Below are 16,469 nucleotides of genomic sequence, written 5' to 3'. Positions count from 1 at the left end.
CCTGTGCCTTCCTGGCATTACTTTCCTCATCTCCACTCAATTGTTTGAACATTACAGTTCACAGTGTACATTATTCAGTCAATAGAAATAACCCCACAGTGAACTATAATATATACTAAGAACAGCCACACTGGAGGAAAAAAACAAACAAAAAATACCCCAAAACTAATATTTGCACACTTACTACTGAGGCATATCAAAAGGAAGGTAATTTCCAGAGTTTACCACTCCATTGTTTTCTATATTTCATTTCAAATTTGTGCCAACTAGTAGGGGAAATGAGTTAAGAGACCTCACTAATACATCGATAGAAAATCAGTTTCAAATGGGAGCATTAATGGATTATAATTTGGGGGTAATATGCTACTAGTGTTGAACCTGTAGTCCTTTTGATTCTCTACCTCATCGGGCTAATAATTTATTATAAATATTAAAAGCAACATAGGCACACATACTACCAAAGTGATAGTGAATAGAGAAAGACATAGAATATCTAGGCAAAAAGTGAAAGAATGGGATATCAGCAATGGTAGTAAAGTAAAGGGCAGTATAGCCTTGAGAGGAAGGAGGGTTCTCAAAGTTTCTTGAAATACCAAGAGCGAGCCAGATGTGAGGAATTTACTTAATTTATAAACCAGAAAATCTACCAGAAGAAATTTAAGTTCATAAAAAAATTGCAATTCTAAAAACCACAATTTAGACAGATAATAGGGTAGGGTATGGTATATAGACATTCAAAATTCTCCATTGCTTAGTGCATCAGGCACTCAAGGACCACCCTCACTGAAGTCTTCTCTATTGCTCAACCTACAGGTACCACCATGGAGAAAGAGATAGCTCTACCCCACAGGCAGTTGAACCCTACTTTTATGGCCTTGTGGCTTTCCTTAAGAAGCATTTGATGCAGCAGATTTCCTCCATCCCATCCCATCCGGCTGACTTCCCAAGGTCAACAGGAGTCCTCACCCTGGGATCATTCTGCAATCCCCATGGCCTCAGCTCCCAGCTTCCGTGGACACCAGTGGACTTACAACCCTGCCCGAGGTATGAAAGGCTGCAGCATGTCTTGTCTATGTGGTTCTCACTCCGTTCAGACGGTCACAGGTTAGTTGGTTCACTCCCCAACAGCTTCAAATGACTCCCCCATTCCAGTGGACGGCCATGGATGCGGGGATCTCTCCCCTGCGCTTCAGCTCCCTCAGCCCCAGGTGCAGGTTGGTCCCACGTGCTCTCCTCCTTCTTTCCCCTTCGTCCTCATCCCTTCTTTCCTTTGTGCTACCGAGTTCTGTGTGGATCCGGATATTCCTTCTCAGTATTCAGGGCATCCTGCCAGTATTCAACTGGTCTTCAGTGATAATTGCTGCGTCTAGACTTTCTTGATGCATCGTGGAGAGAGGTGTACCCCACTTCCACCTACCCCTCCATCATCTTGTCCACCCCCATTTGTGCATGTATTAGAAACGAGTTTCCCTTTCTATTAAGTAATATTGCCATCATCGCACCTGTTTAACTTTTGCTTCTTGAGGAGAACACAGGTAAGATCCATTCTCTTCAACTGAGTCAGTCATTCAGTCGTGTCCGAATCTTTGTGACCCCATGGACTGCGGCATGCCAGGCATCCCTGTCCATCCCTGACATCCAGAGCTTACTGAAAGTCATGTGCGTTAAGGCACTATGCCACTCGATGATGTCCACTCTCACAGAGATTATTGTTTTTTGAGATTCCTTATAATTGAGATCGTGTTGCATTTTTCTTAGTCTGACTTAGTTTATCTAGTATAATGCCTTCCAATTTCATCCATGTTGCCATAAATGGAAGGATTTCTTTCTTTTTCTAATGGCTAAATAATATTTACCTATATGTGTCACATCACATTTTTTTAATCCACTCACCTGTTGAAAGATAATCAGCTTGTTCCCATACCAAATACTGTGAATAATGCTGCAATGAACATGGGAATACAGATCTCTCTTTGAGACAATAATTTCATTTCCTTTGACTCTATATCCAGAAGTGGGATAATGGATCACATAATAGTTCTCTTTTAAATTTCTGGAGGAACCTCCACAGTATTTTTCCATGGGAGTTGCACCGGTATGCATCCCTACCAACAGTGCATAAGCACTCCTTTTTCTTCACATCCTAAACAGGATTTGCCAATTCTTACATTTTTGGTACTAGCCATTCAAACAGGTAAGAGGTGATATCTCTTGTGCTTTTGATCTGCATTTCCTTTGATTATTAGCAAAGCTGAACATCTTGTCATATATCTCTTGACCATCTATATGTCTTATTTGTGGGAAAATGTCTATTCTTTAAAGATGTAGCATACATTGTGTTTACTATATTCCAATATACAAAACTCTGTTGCCTACATATATATCAATAACGAACTATCAGAAATTGAATAAAGAAAACAAGCCCATTTACTACTGCATCAATAAAAGATAAAACACTTAGAAATAAACTTAAGCAAGGTGTTGAAAGATTTTATACAAAACCTTTAAGACATTGATAAGAGAAATTTTAAAAGAGTTAAAGATATGTAAATTTAGGTTGTCTATTCAATGTGTTTCTTGAGGTAGGATTTGTATTACTATAAACTTCCCTTTTAGAACTGCTCTTGTTGCATCCTATAGGTTTTAAATCATCATGTTTTCATTTTTCTTTGTTTCTAAGAATGTTTTGATTTCCCTTATTATTTCAGTAACCTGTTTATTATTTAGAAATGTGTTGTTGAATCTCCATCTGTTTGTTTTCTTTAAAGTTTCTTTTTACTGTAATCTATGTTTAGTCTCATAGTGTTGTTGTCAGAGAAAATGCCTGATATAATTTTAATTTCCTTAAATTTACTGAGGTTTGATATGTGACCCAAGATGAGGAAAATATTCCATGTGCACTTGAGAAGAAAGTGTATTCTGTATTTGGATGGAATGTGCTGAAGATATCAATTAGGTCTGTTTGCTTTAATATTTCCTTTTAAACTTATGTTTTCTTATTAATTTTCTGTTTTGCTGATTTGCTCATTGGTATACGTGCAGTGTTAACATGCCCTGCTATTACTGTGTTACTGTCAATTTCCCCTTTTGTGTCAGTTAGTGTTTACCTCATGTATTGAGGTGCTCCTATGTTGGCTACATAAATATTTAAAATTGTTTTGTGCTTTTCTTGGACTGACCCTTGATCATTTGGTAGTGTCCTTCTTTATCTCTTATAATAGTTTTATTTAAGGTCTATTTTTTCTGATATGAGAATTGCCAATCCAGTTTTCTTTTGATTTCCATTTGCATGGAATATCTTTGTCCATCCTCTCACTTCCAGTCTGTTTGATCTCTAGGACTGAAGTGGGTCTCTTGTAGACTGCATATATATGGGTCTTATTTTTGTATCCGTTCATCCAGTCTGTGTCTTTTGGTAAGAATGGGAGATGATAATAGCAAATAAAACAACTGATAAAGGATTCCTTTCCAAAATACAAGCAGCTCAAACATGTCAGTCATCAAAAGCAATGGCAAGAGCTGGAAAAATAAAATAGTGAGACAACATCAAACTCAAATCCTTCTGCACAGTAAAAGAAGCCATAAATGAAATTAAATGGCGACGTATGGAATGAGAAAAAATATATTTGCACATCACATATTTGGTAAGTGCTTCATATCAAGTTTATATAAGAGATTCATGCAACTCAGTAGGAAAAAAAATCAAACAACTCAAATATTTAAATGAGCAAAGGAAGAGTAAGTGTTTTGAAAAATATGAAGATCAGACTGTAGATGAGAGACACTTTAAGTTTTACCTTCCAAAACAGAAGCCTGTGTCTTCCTGGCATTCCTTTTTTTATTTCCAATCACCTGTTTGGTGATTGAAGTTCACAGTATATATCCTTCACTCAATAGCAATCACACTACATTGAGCTATGTGTGCTCAGAATAGCCCTACTAACAATAAAAACCTAATCATTACATACTTAATCTTGAGGCATCTAAAATCCAAGGTGATTTTCAGAATTTTCCACTCCATTGTTTTCTACATTCTATTTCAAAATTGAAATGCCTAGAAGGAGTGATTAGGGGACCTCAATAATACATGGGTAGAAAGTCATTTAAAACTGGGAGCATTACTGGATTATAACTTGGGAGACTATATTATTACTAGTACTGTTGTAATTTTATTCCGCTTAAATCCCTGGTATACTAGGTTGATATTTATTTAAAATAGTAATACAGCTATGAAGGAGAATAGGGTGGAGATTCCTTAAAACACTGGAAATAGAACTGCCATATGACTGAGCAATCCCAATGCTGGGCATACACACCAAGGAAACCAGAATTGAAAGAGACATATGTACCCCAATATTCATTGCAACACTGTTTATAATAGCCAGGACATGGAAACAACCTAAATGCCCATCAGAAGACGAATGGATGAGAAAAATGTGGTACATATATACAATGGAATATTACTCAGCCAGTAAAAAGAATGCCTTTGAATCAGTTCTAATGAGGTGGATGAAACTGGAGCCTATTATACAGAGTGAAGTAAGCCAGAAAGGAAAACACCAATACAGCATACTAACATATATATATGGACTTTTTAGAAAGATGTTAAGGATAACCCTGTATGTGAGACAGCAAAAGACACACAGATGTATAGAAGTCTTTTGGATTCTGTGGGAAAGGGTGAGGGCGGGCTGACTTGGGAGAATGACATTGAAACATGTATATTATCACATGTGACACGAATCACCAGTCCAGGTTCGATGAATGATCCAGGGTGCTCAGTGCTGGTGCAATGGGATGACCCAGAAGGATGGGATGGGGAGGGAGATGGGAAGGGGGTTCAGGATGGGGAACACATGTACACCCATTGCGAATTCCTGTCAATATATTGCAAAACCAATACAATATTATAAAGTAATTAGCCTCCAATTAAAATTAACAGAATAAAATAAAATAGTAATATCAACATAGAGACACATAGCACTCAAGTTACAGTAGATTGAGAAAGACAAAGCTTATGAAGCAAGAACTGAAATCACTGAAAATTAGCAATGGTATCAAATGAAGGGACAGTATTGCCTAGAAAGAAAGCATAGTTTTTTGGAGACAACACGAACAAGCCAGATGGGAGCCAACCAGCTTAAGCTATATATCAGAAATTTCACCATAAGAAAATAAAGTTAATAAAAAATATGCTGATGCTGAACGCCAAAATGCAGACAGTAAGCGAATAGGGTAGAGTATATGTAGATACTGAGAACTACTTAGAGAGGTAGACATGGAAGCAAATACACTAATGAGCATCAGAAAAATCAAAGCACAAAAGGGTCTGAAAGTAAATCATAAAGAGACTTGGTAGTCTGATCAAAAGAATAAGAGAATCAAATTAGACGCCAAAATAGAAAGACTTGTGCACATGATAGAAACAGAGAAAGCTCAGGAGAGAAAGTTTCGGACCTAGTGGACCAGCGAACAGAAGCCTCCAGCATCAGGAACAGAAACTCTGGGCAGGACTCATGACTGTGCGCTCTGGGAATGGCCTCAGTTTCAGAGTTGGGGCGCTATACCGCCTAAAGGCGAACATAGACAAGGACTATAGCTTGCTGTGACACTGAGTCACAGACGATAGTGTTTGTTAGCTTACTTTTCTCATTCAACTATAAAGTTAGTGAATCACTAACCAATGATAATTGACACCATCAGTTTCCAGTCATATCTTCTTTAGTCATACAATGAATATCTGAACCTGTTATATGATCCCCAATAACAGTTTTAATAATTAAATTTATTGATCTTTAATTGAAGGGTAATTGCTTTACAATACTCTACTACTTTTGGCCAAACATCAACATGAATCAGCCATAGGGATACCTATGTCCACTCGTTCTTGAATCTCTTTCCCACCTTCCTTCCCATTGTACCCCTCAAAGTTGTTAGAGAAAAAATATGAAGTCTTCACAAATTTGTGTGTCTTCCTTGGGCAGGGACCATGCTAATCTTCTCAGTATTATTCCAGTTTTTTAACATATGTGCTACCAAAGGAAACACACAAATAACACTTTAACAGAAAAAAAAATCATATATTTTGTCATCTACCAACAAATGATCAATTACATTAGGAATTAGGGTATTCTTTTATATTTACTGCCTCTTATAAAATTGAATTTTATAAGGTCCAAAGTTCCATGTAGGAATTAAACATATATTTATTTGTAACACATGTATACATGCATAGAAATATATGCAGACAAATACTTCTATATTATAGAAGCTATTATTCTCCTTGCCTGTCACAAAAGTCTCTATAGTTGGTGAGAGAGATAATCCTAAATTTCTCCAACTTATATGTCTTCTTTTTAAGAACAAAAATAAACTCAAAATGGATTAAAGATCTAAATGTAAGACCAGAAACTATAAAACTCCTAGAGGAGAACATAGGCAAAACACTTTCTGACATAAATCACAGCAAGATCCTCTATGACCCACCTCCCAGAATATTGGAAATAAAAGCAAAACTAAACAAATGGGATCTAATGAAACTTAAAAGCATTTGCACTACAAAGGAAACTATAAGTAAGGTGAAAAGACAGCCGTCAGATTGGGAGAAAATAATAGCAAATGAAGAAACAGACAAAGGATTAATCTCAAAAATATACAAGCAACTCCTGAAGCTCAATTCCAGAAAAATAAATGACCCAATCAAAAAATGGGCCAAAGAACTAAACAGACATTTCTCCAAAGAAGACATACAGATGGCTAACAAACACATGAAAAGGTGCTCAACATCACTCATTATTAGAGAAATGCAAATCAAAACCACAATGAGGTACCATTACACGCCAGTCAGGATGGCTGCTATCCAAAAGACTACAAGCAATAAATGCTGGAGAGGGTGTGGAGAAAAGGGAACCCTCTTACACTGTTGGTGGGAATGCAAACTAGTACAGCCGCTATGGAAAACAGTGTGGAGATTCCTTAAAAAACTGGAAATAGAACTGCCATATGACCCAGCAATCCCACTTTTGGGCATACACACTGAGGAAACCAGATCTGAAAGAGACACGTGCACCCCAATGTTCATTGCAGCACTGTTTATAATAGCCAGGACATGGAAGCAACCTAGATGCCCATCAGCAGATGAATGGATAAGGAAGCTGTGGTACATATACACCATGGAATATTACTCAGCTGTCAAAAAGAATTCATTTGAATCAGTCCTAATGAGATGGATGAAACTGGAGCCCATTATACAGAGTGAAGTAAGCCAGAAAGATAAAGAACATTACAGCATACTAACACATATATATGGAATTTAGAAAGATGGTAATGATAACCCTATATGCAAAACAGAAAAAGAGACACAGAAATACAGAACAGACTTTTGAACTCTGTGGGAGAATGTGAGGGTGGGATGTTTCAAAAGAACAGCATGTATACTATCTATGGTGAAACAGATCACCAGCCCAGGTGGGATGCATGAGACAAGTGCTCGGGCCTGGTGCACTGGGAAGACCCAGAGGAGTCGGGTGGAGAGGGAGGTGGGAGGGGGGATCGGGATGGGGAATAAGTGTAAATCTATGGCTGATTCATATCAATGTATGACAAAACCCACTGAAATGTTGTGAAGTAATTAGCCTCCAACTAATAAAAAAATTTAAAAAAAAAAAAAAAAAAAAAAAAAAAAAAAAGAACCAGTTCTTTGATTTTTACCACCTAATTTTAAATAACCATTTTATTCTTAGGTACCATGCCCCTTTAAACTAACTAAGAGCAGAGAAAACCTAGTAAATGCTGATATCTTATCCTTCATTAAATTATCACTCTTCTGGTAAATTGGAGAAAGATTCATTTTCAGATCTCATTCAGGAGGAAAATGTCTGTTTTATCAATTCTCTTGTCCAGACACAATTCTTGCTCACTCTGTCTTAAATTCTGCTTACTGACAAAGGACAGACAGGAAAGGTAATATTAAAATCATGCTTGCAAGTGTCTATGATTTTACGCTTTTGTTGGCCAAAGGTAGGGCAAGGAATAATTTCTGAAATATTACAGTGAATCATTGAAGCATGAAGTTCTAGTTCTCCTATCAAAGAGGAGATGTTTGGAGATGGTTTGAAAACTCAGCCCCATGGTTGTCAGGATGTGCACCCGAGACAGATGGGTTTTCTCCCTGAAACGTCACAGTCAGGAAAGGCCAGGCGTGTCCGCAGAGCCAGTGACAGGGTCCTGGGTGCTGAGAGGCAAGATTCTTGGATGACCATCTGGAGATTTACCTGCCATTGTCTCAAAGAAACAAACGTAATGAGAAGATTAAGGATGCATAAAAGTAGAAGAGCTGTCAAGTTCCCTAGAAGAACGTCTAGCCAGGAGAACCAGGCCCCCACACTGATAATTGTCAAAGACTTTAACAGTGAATGTTTTATAGACAGAGCATAACTAGTGGATGAAACCAATGTTCTAGGGTCACTTTTGTTCGGCAGTAAAAGACAAGATATTTTTCGCTTTAAGCAGAGAGTCATCACAGCTCCTGATGTGGTCCTGGGTACACACACGCAGACCGAGAGCCCACAGGCATGTGTGATGTGACATCAGGAAGTGAACAGATGACTGCATTGGTGCCCAGTCACCTCCATCTAATAATAATGTGACCTGGGGAAAATTATTTGCCCTCTCCAAGGCATTGCATCTTCTTTAACATAATTTGATGAACACAGTGAAGATGAACGCTATCTCACAGAGTTACTGTGAAACACAAATTTTAAGATGTTTTAAAGCTTTTGGGAAAATATCAAAGACATGCATGTGGTTAGGAAGATGAGTTAGCAGATCCAAGGTACAGTACCTTTTTCTCTTAGTTTCTCTCTGTACTCAATAGTAGCGATCAGTCAGTCATGTATTTACTCTTACACCAGCGTGATGGTAAACCACACAGATCAACTGCACACTTCTTGTCATTTCAGTGTCTAAAATTCAAGCACTAGTCAATGTAGAGTGAAAAAACAACACACTCCTGGAGGGCCTTGCTGCTGAGAGTCTGCAGAGTCCCAACAATAAAGTGTCTTAAAATAATGGCCTAAAGACTCCTGCTCAGAATTAAGTTCCAAATGTTTGCAGAGCACAGAAGTACTTCAGGGAGCAATACAAAAATGCAGGGAGTAACCTACTTCTCCAACTATCTATCTGTGCAAATGTCATCATCCATCTAAATTCACACAGAAGGCGCTCCTTCTTCCCCAGCCCAGCTACTACAGCACCAATTCCTGCTCAGAGCAACAGCGAAAGAGAAGGCTTCCCTCCACAGGATGGATTTGATAACCTCAGGTGACTAGATCATCTCAGAATGGCTCATGTTTTTATTTTAGCAGTGTCCTGCTTGCTCCTGCTGCTGGTCATGTCAAATGTGCTCCTGTGCCAAGGCAACGTATGCCCGTCCTGCGGTCCTGACGTGTTTGGTGTCCCCTTGAAGTTCCTTAGAAAAACCTTTAGTCGTGCCTCCATCCTGTCCCACGACATGCATAACCTTTCCACAATAATGTTCAATGAGTTTGTAAGTACTGTGGTGGTGGTGGCTTAGTTGCCAAGTCATGTCCGACACTTGCGACCCCATGGATTGTTGACTACCAGGCTCCCAGAAGGACCTTTGCGTAAGTGACTGGGCCATACTGTCCTTTCAACAAGAGGGCTGCATCAGTCAAACTTCAAATAAAACATTCTCTACGTTAAAGACGCAGTCAGCTCATAAGATGTGGAAATCGAAGAAAGGACCAGTTTTGTGAAATCTCAAAGTTTCCAAAGTAGTGCAACAACTGTGTCAATTTCCTTTCATTCATTTTCTTTCTTTAAATTTCCAAAGTAAATGATTTTGTATTTGTCAGCTAGGAATGCCATAAAAGAATACAATAGACTCAGTGGAATAAACACCAGAAATTTATTTCCTCACAGTTCTGGGGGCTAGAAGTCCCAGATCAGGGCACCAGCAAGGTGAGGTTCTGGTAAGAACTCTTTCTTCCCAGGATGGCTTCTCCGTGAGTCCTCACACCAGGTGGGGGTGGGGAAGAGAGACAGAGGAAAGGACACACAGACACAGAGACAGAAGGGAAAATTCTCTGGTGTTTCGCTTCATGGAGACACTAAACCTATTGGATGAGTGTTGCACCCTAAGAGCTCATTTAACCTTAATGGGCTTTGCTGGTGGCTCAGATGGTAAAGAATCTGCCCACAATGGGAGAGACCTGGGTTCTATCCCTGGGTCTGTAAGATTCCCTGGAGGAGGGAACGGCAAGCCACTCCAGTATTCTTGCCTGAGAAATCCATGGACAGAGGAGTCTGGTGGGCTATAGACCATGGCGTGCCAAAAAGTCAGAACCCTTTTCAAAACACAGTACTTTGGCAGTTCGGGCTCTAACACATGAATTTGAAGAACACACATTCAGTCCATAATACTACCTGACAGAAAGCACTTTTATTTTGAATTGGGGAAAAGGAAGCATGGTGATTTTCTGGTCCTTCAGGGTGTCTCTGGGCTTTCTTCTCCAGGCTCAGAGTAAATAGCCAATAAATGAGAACTGCTCTGCAGTGAACTGGGTGGATGGAAAATGTTAAACAAAGCTGAATCCTGGTCACAAAAACGAATACTGGTAGCTTTTTTAATGCTACAAATTATTGTTTTAAGATATGTAGTGAATAGGTTTTGAGCTACAATAGAAGGGGAGTTTACAATTGGAAACAACTATTCTCTTTCTGATGAAGGTATATGAAAGTTGTATGTTAATTCTTTTATATGAATCAAGGAGCACAGAATAGAGCAGACAGCTAATAAAAGGCGGTGCTAAAGGTTTCTATCAAATTCAAGTAGTTTTTTGTAAACGCTAGTTATTGTTTCATCCTCCATTTTTTTTTCCAAAGTATTTCCATTTTTATTTTTATATTTTTTAATTTTTTAATTTTTTCCATTTATTTTTATTAGTTGGAGGCTAATTACTTTACAATATTGTAGTGGTCTTCCACCATTTTTGACTGTCCATTTTTGTCCAAATCTTCCCAGTAATGTATTCAAATGTTCATAAATTGTGCTAAAGATTAGTTTTTCTCTATCAAAGTGTTAGTTAGATTTTTCTACTCTTATTATTCTCAGTCCATTGCTTAGTATTTCCTATAACTTTATGCCTTGTTTTTCTGACGTATCATTTTGTCACCATAAACAACATTGTATTATGAACCTGGGATGAACACTAAGCTTTTTAGTGAGTGGGTTCAGAGATAAGTCAGAGTCATTACTGTTATTATTCCTTATAAGGTAATATATTGGCTCTAACCACAGTACACAAGAGATTAAATGGTTAAATATAGGTGCATGCATGCATTCTAAGTCACATCAGTTGTGTCCAACTCTTTGCAACCCTACTGACTGTAGCCCAACAGGCTCCTCTGTCCATATTATTCGCCAGGCAAGAGTCCAGGAGTGTGCTGCTGTACCCTCTCGCAAGGGATGCCTCTCACCAGGTATCAAACCTAAGGCTTCTTTTATCTCCTGAGTTGGCAGATATGCTCTTTACCACTACCATCACCTCGGAGGCACCAAGTATTGGTACAAAAGTACTATATTTGTTTCAAATACTAAAAAATAAAAAAAAAATAGTGGTAAAATAGAGAAGGGAAAAGTTTGAACTTAGAAAAGTTAGATGTAAAATCATTTTTATAGAGAGAATATATAGAAAAAGTAGGAAAAGAGTGACTTTCAAATTTTGTGATGCCTTCTCCCCCCAGTTAAAAAATTTCATGGCTATCAAACATGTTAATGTTCTGGTGATAGGTTCATCTATTGAATGCCCAACTACCCTAACTAGTTGCCTGATCACTTTCAGAATGAAAAGTATTCCCAGAGTAAACCTGAGTATATCAATGCCACCAATGACTGTCACACCAATGCCCTCCATGCTCCTGAAGAAAGAGAAAAAGCCCGACAGATGACCGTGAGTCTTTCACCTGGGTTTTTCACCAGATCAAATGAGACAGTATGTAGCTTACCAGGCTTCAGATTATTAGAGGTAATGGTAACTCTACATGCAGAAAATGGTGGAGGAATTGTAAGCAGTTGAAGAGAAATTATATTATGCACTTGATGAAGAATGAGCGAAATCAAGGGATGACTAAAGATCTGTAGTAGCAAAATAAATAACAGATCTATAAATTGTCCATGCAGACAAGTTTAGCTCAAGCAATGCATTAGACACAGGATGGAAGCTGTTATACTGTACAAAAACATGAAATAAATGGGAACTTCCACTGTAAAATATAAGATTGCAAAATTTATGAATATATCAGAAACACACCCCAGTTTTGAGTACTCACTGTTACTGGTGACTCCTACGTGGGAGTCCTATACTGCACCACTCAAGCCAGTGTGAATGCCTTTCAAGGCTCTCCTGATTCTGCTTCTACTTCTCTGACACCTCCTTCATTCATCATTCTCAATGACTTCTCTGTCACCTTTTATTTTTAATTTGTAAGTTTCCCCCACAATGGCCTATGTAACATTGCTTTGCTTCTCATGGCCGCAACAACTGCTCCTGTTCTGAGGAAACACAGTTTACATATCAAGCGTCAATGATTAATGGCAACTCCAAATTTTCACCGTTATAATCTCTCCTTTCTGATTTCCTGCATTTTCCTTCGCCCTAACATTATTTAAAGTATTTTCACCTGCATCCCCTCTTAAAATACTATCTTTTCTCTCTACAACTTTCTTAATGATACCAGAATTCTTTTCCTCTGTTAAGCTCATTAATAATTAGGATGATCAAGTAAAGGAAAAGATCAAAAAGGAGGAAGAGTAGGGATTTTTCAGTAAGCTTGAATTTAAAGTTTATTGAGAGTTACTACATGGCCATACATTTTACTAAGCACTTTATGTGCATTGCTATATTTAATCCTACTCAGTTCTCTGTTCTTTACCACTAAAACAGTTCATGGCTGTAAAGAAATCAAGCATATTAACTAGAGATCTTCACCCCCAGGATTTTCATGATCAATTCTACTACTAGTAGTGAACTAGGGGCGAAAACCCTCCATTGTCAATCCTACTGATGGTTACTAAAGACAACACTGTGCCATTTTCTGCCCGGACACATGTCAACAAGACAGACTCTTCAGATACCATCATGGGGGCTGGTGTTGGGTTCAACTACGGAAAGAAAGCCTGTTTAGGAATGCCATGTCTTCTTCATTGTCTCTTTGTTGTAATATCATAAAAAAATTACCAATCTAAAATCAATACAAATGATGCATCTGATTCATTAATAGGAAAGAATCACTGGTGACAATGATGTGGGCACAGGCAGAATGCCTCTTTGCTGGGTCAGGTACTGCAGGCACATACTGACTTGTCATAAAATACTTATATTTCTCTCACGCAAATGTGCAAACATAAAAGAACTCACTGAGTCTTCCCAGTGCACCAGTAAAACTAATAAAAATAAATGGGAAAAAATATAATAAATAAATAAATAAAAATAATGAAAATGGAAGGTAATGCCAAGAAGCTTCTTAGCAATGGCCCACAGTCTACCAAAAAAAAAAAAACAAAAAAACAACTTCACTGAGTGAGTGGTAGAAATTCAGAGGAAAAAAGAAAATTCATGTTATAAATTAGAACTCATCAGAAGAGTTAATTCCTAAAATAACCCAGATTTTCAATAAATCAGCGAAGTGTGAACTAATAGCTTACATTTTATAATTTTGCAACTTTTACTACCTTCAAAAATCTCTGCATACACACAGGAATAACCAAAAGTCTTCTAGGTAAGCTGCTCTGAACAAAGATCACATGTTACCAAAATCACTGAATTATGATCATTTTCATGAGACTGTTTCTTATGTTTGCTTAGAATGAAGACCTTACTAAGTGGATACTCATGTTACAGTACCTCTGGAGAGATGCTCTGTATGATCTAGTCCATGGCCTGCAGTTTGGGAAAAATCTCTCGGATACTATCCTTTCAAATGCCAGAGAGAATTTTAAAAAATTACACAAACTTCAAACAATCATAGAGAGGCGATTCAGCCAGGTGAGCATCCTGCAGAGGGCTTTCTTGCTTTGTTGATGACTCTGTAATGCATAAGATTTGAAATATCTCATTTTGTAGGAAAAAGATTCATGGCTTCTATATGCTAGACTGCTACTACATAAAGCGGAGCCTAGTCATTCATAGTGATAGATTCTACTGTAAAGGAATCAGAATTTCACTGCAATTTTGTCATGTGCAGCCTTCCCTGTATTGCACCCAATTCCACCAAAAGCTTGCCTCTTCCTGGGCACAGGTGGATGAAATATTTTCAACAGTAAGAGAAGTAGAGAACAGAATTTCCAAGCTCAGCATTTTCCTCAAAGTATCCCAGGACATCTGCTATTGAAGTCCACTTGTCTTCTTTCTCTGTTCTCCTCAAATCAAAGGATGAGAGTGGGAAGGAAGAAAAGAGAAAGTTAAAGCTAAACTTGAGTTATGTTTCTACTTTTTAGATTCCTGAATGTTTTCTCATAGGCTGGCTCCAAAATCCATATCTAGAGAGTTTTATATTCATATGTGTTCCCTAAATCTTAATTTGATATTTAAAAAGGACAAAGATAAGCAAATACTAAGAAAACACATAAGAAGTCATTTTCTTTTGGGTATTCAGATTGTTGTTCCAGTCAGGTTGATGTTGGCCAAGGATCACATATACTGGCAAGAACTCTCATCCCTAGTGTCCAGCAATGAAGATATACGTCATTTTGCATTTTATAACCTGTTCAAGTGCCTGAGCAGGGATTCACGTAAAGTTGACATGTACACCAAGATCCTGGCATGCCGAATCAGCCACGAGTGCTAAATCCATCCATCGGATCCAGCTCTCAGATGGTCCTAATGATCTATCCTGTAGCAAGCTTCTTTGAAATTTACAGCTTTTTCATGCATGCTCTGTGAAATGGGTCTCCTCTTGAAAAAAATAAATACAGACTCTGTAGAGATGCCAAAATCTAACAGGGTAATTTGTTAACATTTCTAATTTTCATTTAATTGAAAATCAAAAGAAAATCCGCCCCTACAATTGAGAGAATGAAGCTCCTATTAAAATTAATCACAAATAGCAGAAGCTGGCATGAAAAAGAAGACCATTAAGAGATTATGTAAGAATCACAGAAAATTTTTCTGGGTCAAGTTATTAGAATTGAAGAATTAGACAATTGTTCATGGTTCTGGTCATGCTACCAAGAAGACTGAATCTTCAGGATCCTTTATGAAAGCCAGCCGCGGACTGTCAGCCCACTGTCACAGAGTTACCGCAGACAGGATCAGTGCTTCGCACATTTGTACAAATAGCATGAGGTTTACTGAACTGTCTAAATATTGTTAGGATGCTTTCTTAGTCCTTCTGGGTTTGCTATAACAAAATATCACAGTCTTATAACAATGGAAATGGATTTCCACAGCGTGGTCATGCAGGGTCTTTTCTGGTCACTCACTTCTTATTGTATCCTCAAATGGGGGGAAGGGCTCGGGAGCTCTGTGTGTCTCTTATACATAAAAGAACTCATCTCATTGAGGAGGCTCAATCCTCATAACTCCATCACCTCACAAAGGCACCACCATGGTTATGGATGCCATAACCATGGGAATCAGGATTTCATCATATGAAATCTCTGGGGGACACAAAGGTTAAGACCATAGCAGATAGAAACGTGAACTGGCTCCATCCTCCTCCAGTGGCTGACTTCACCCACACCCCACTGCATCCTCATTTTCTGCATCACCTTGCAACCATTCCATACATTCTATCACTCCGGGTTTCACAAGGCCAGGTTAGTCAAGTGTCAACTCCATCTCATATTCAGCCTATTCAATGTTTCCCTCTCCCCTGCTGAGGCCCAGGGGACTTTCCAGGAAGCATTGATATGTCCATTTCTGCAAGGTTCCTTCTCTCTCCCTCTCTGGATCTTCATTCCTTGGGCCATGTTGGAAGAGGGTAGATGGTAACGAGGTGGGAAAGTTCTGACATCACTGACTTACATGGTGCTCTTGTAGCCTTCTCTTGGTCCAGACGGACTGATCTGAAATTCCCCCTGACTGACAACTGTTTCTCTTGTGGGGTGTCCTTGTGATTATCCAGGACTTTCACAAGTTGGGGATCCCCAATGCCAGAGTTCCCTTTTTAATCAGGGGAAATGTTCTGGTCCCCACAGCTCACCACCCGCAGTCATCAGCACAGCCTCTCTGTCTCCCTCACTCTGCAAGCATCATCCGGAGAAGATTCAGTAGCCCACAGTCAGCTGCCTACTAGCTGACCCACAGGAAACCCATGTATCATAAACACTCTGAACCATTGAATGGCAGAATTACACATGTGCATGTGTCACCACCTGGGGCCCCTGGACAGCTGTCCAACTGGTCACATAGACACCAAGGCGATCAGAAAGCTGGATTCAAAAACAC

General features: G+C 38.7%; 1 protein-coding gene and 1 non-coding gene across 2 annotated transcripts; one reads left to right on the top strand and one right to left on the bottom strand.

The window, feature by feature from the left end:
• Positions 1-989: 989 nt before the first annotated feature.
• Positions 990-14,868, top strand: LOC122697829 (placental prolactin-related protein 3-like). The gene is made up of 5 exons (XM_043908825.1): positions 990-1,044; positions 9,366-9,547; positions 11,865-11,972; positions 13,887-14,066; positions 14,677-14,868. Exons 1-5 carry the CDS (start codon positions 990-992, stop codon positions 14,866-14,868), a joined length of 717 nt encoding a protein of 238 aa, XP_043764760.1.
• LOC122697875 lies at positions 5,940-6,048 on the bottom strand. Its single transcript, XR_006342207.1, has one exon. It is a non-coding gene; the product is annotated as a U6 spliceosomal RNA (small nuclear RNA).
• Positions 14,869-16,469: the final 1,601 nt, after the last annotated feature.

This window comes from Cervus elaphus, chromosome 7, assembly GCF_910594005.1.
Source record: "Cervus elaphus chromosome 7, mCerEla1.1, whole genome shotgun sequence".
Taxonomy (NCBI): domain Eukaryota; kingdom Metazoa; phylum Chordata; class Mammalia; order Artiodactyla; family Cervidae; genus Cervus; species Cervus elaphus.
This window is presented reverse-complemented; position numbering and strand designations above follow the sequence as displayed.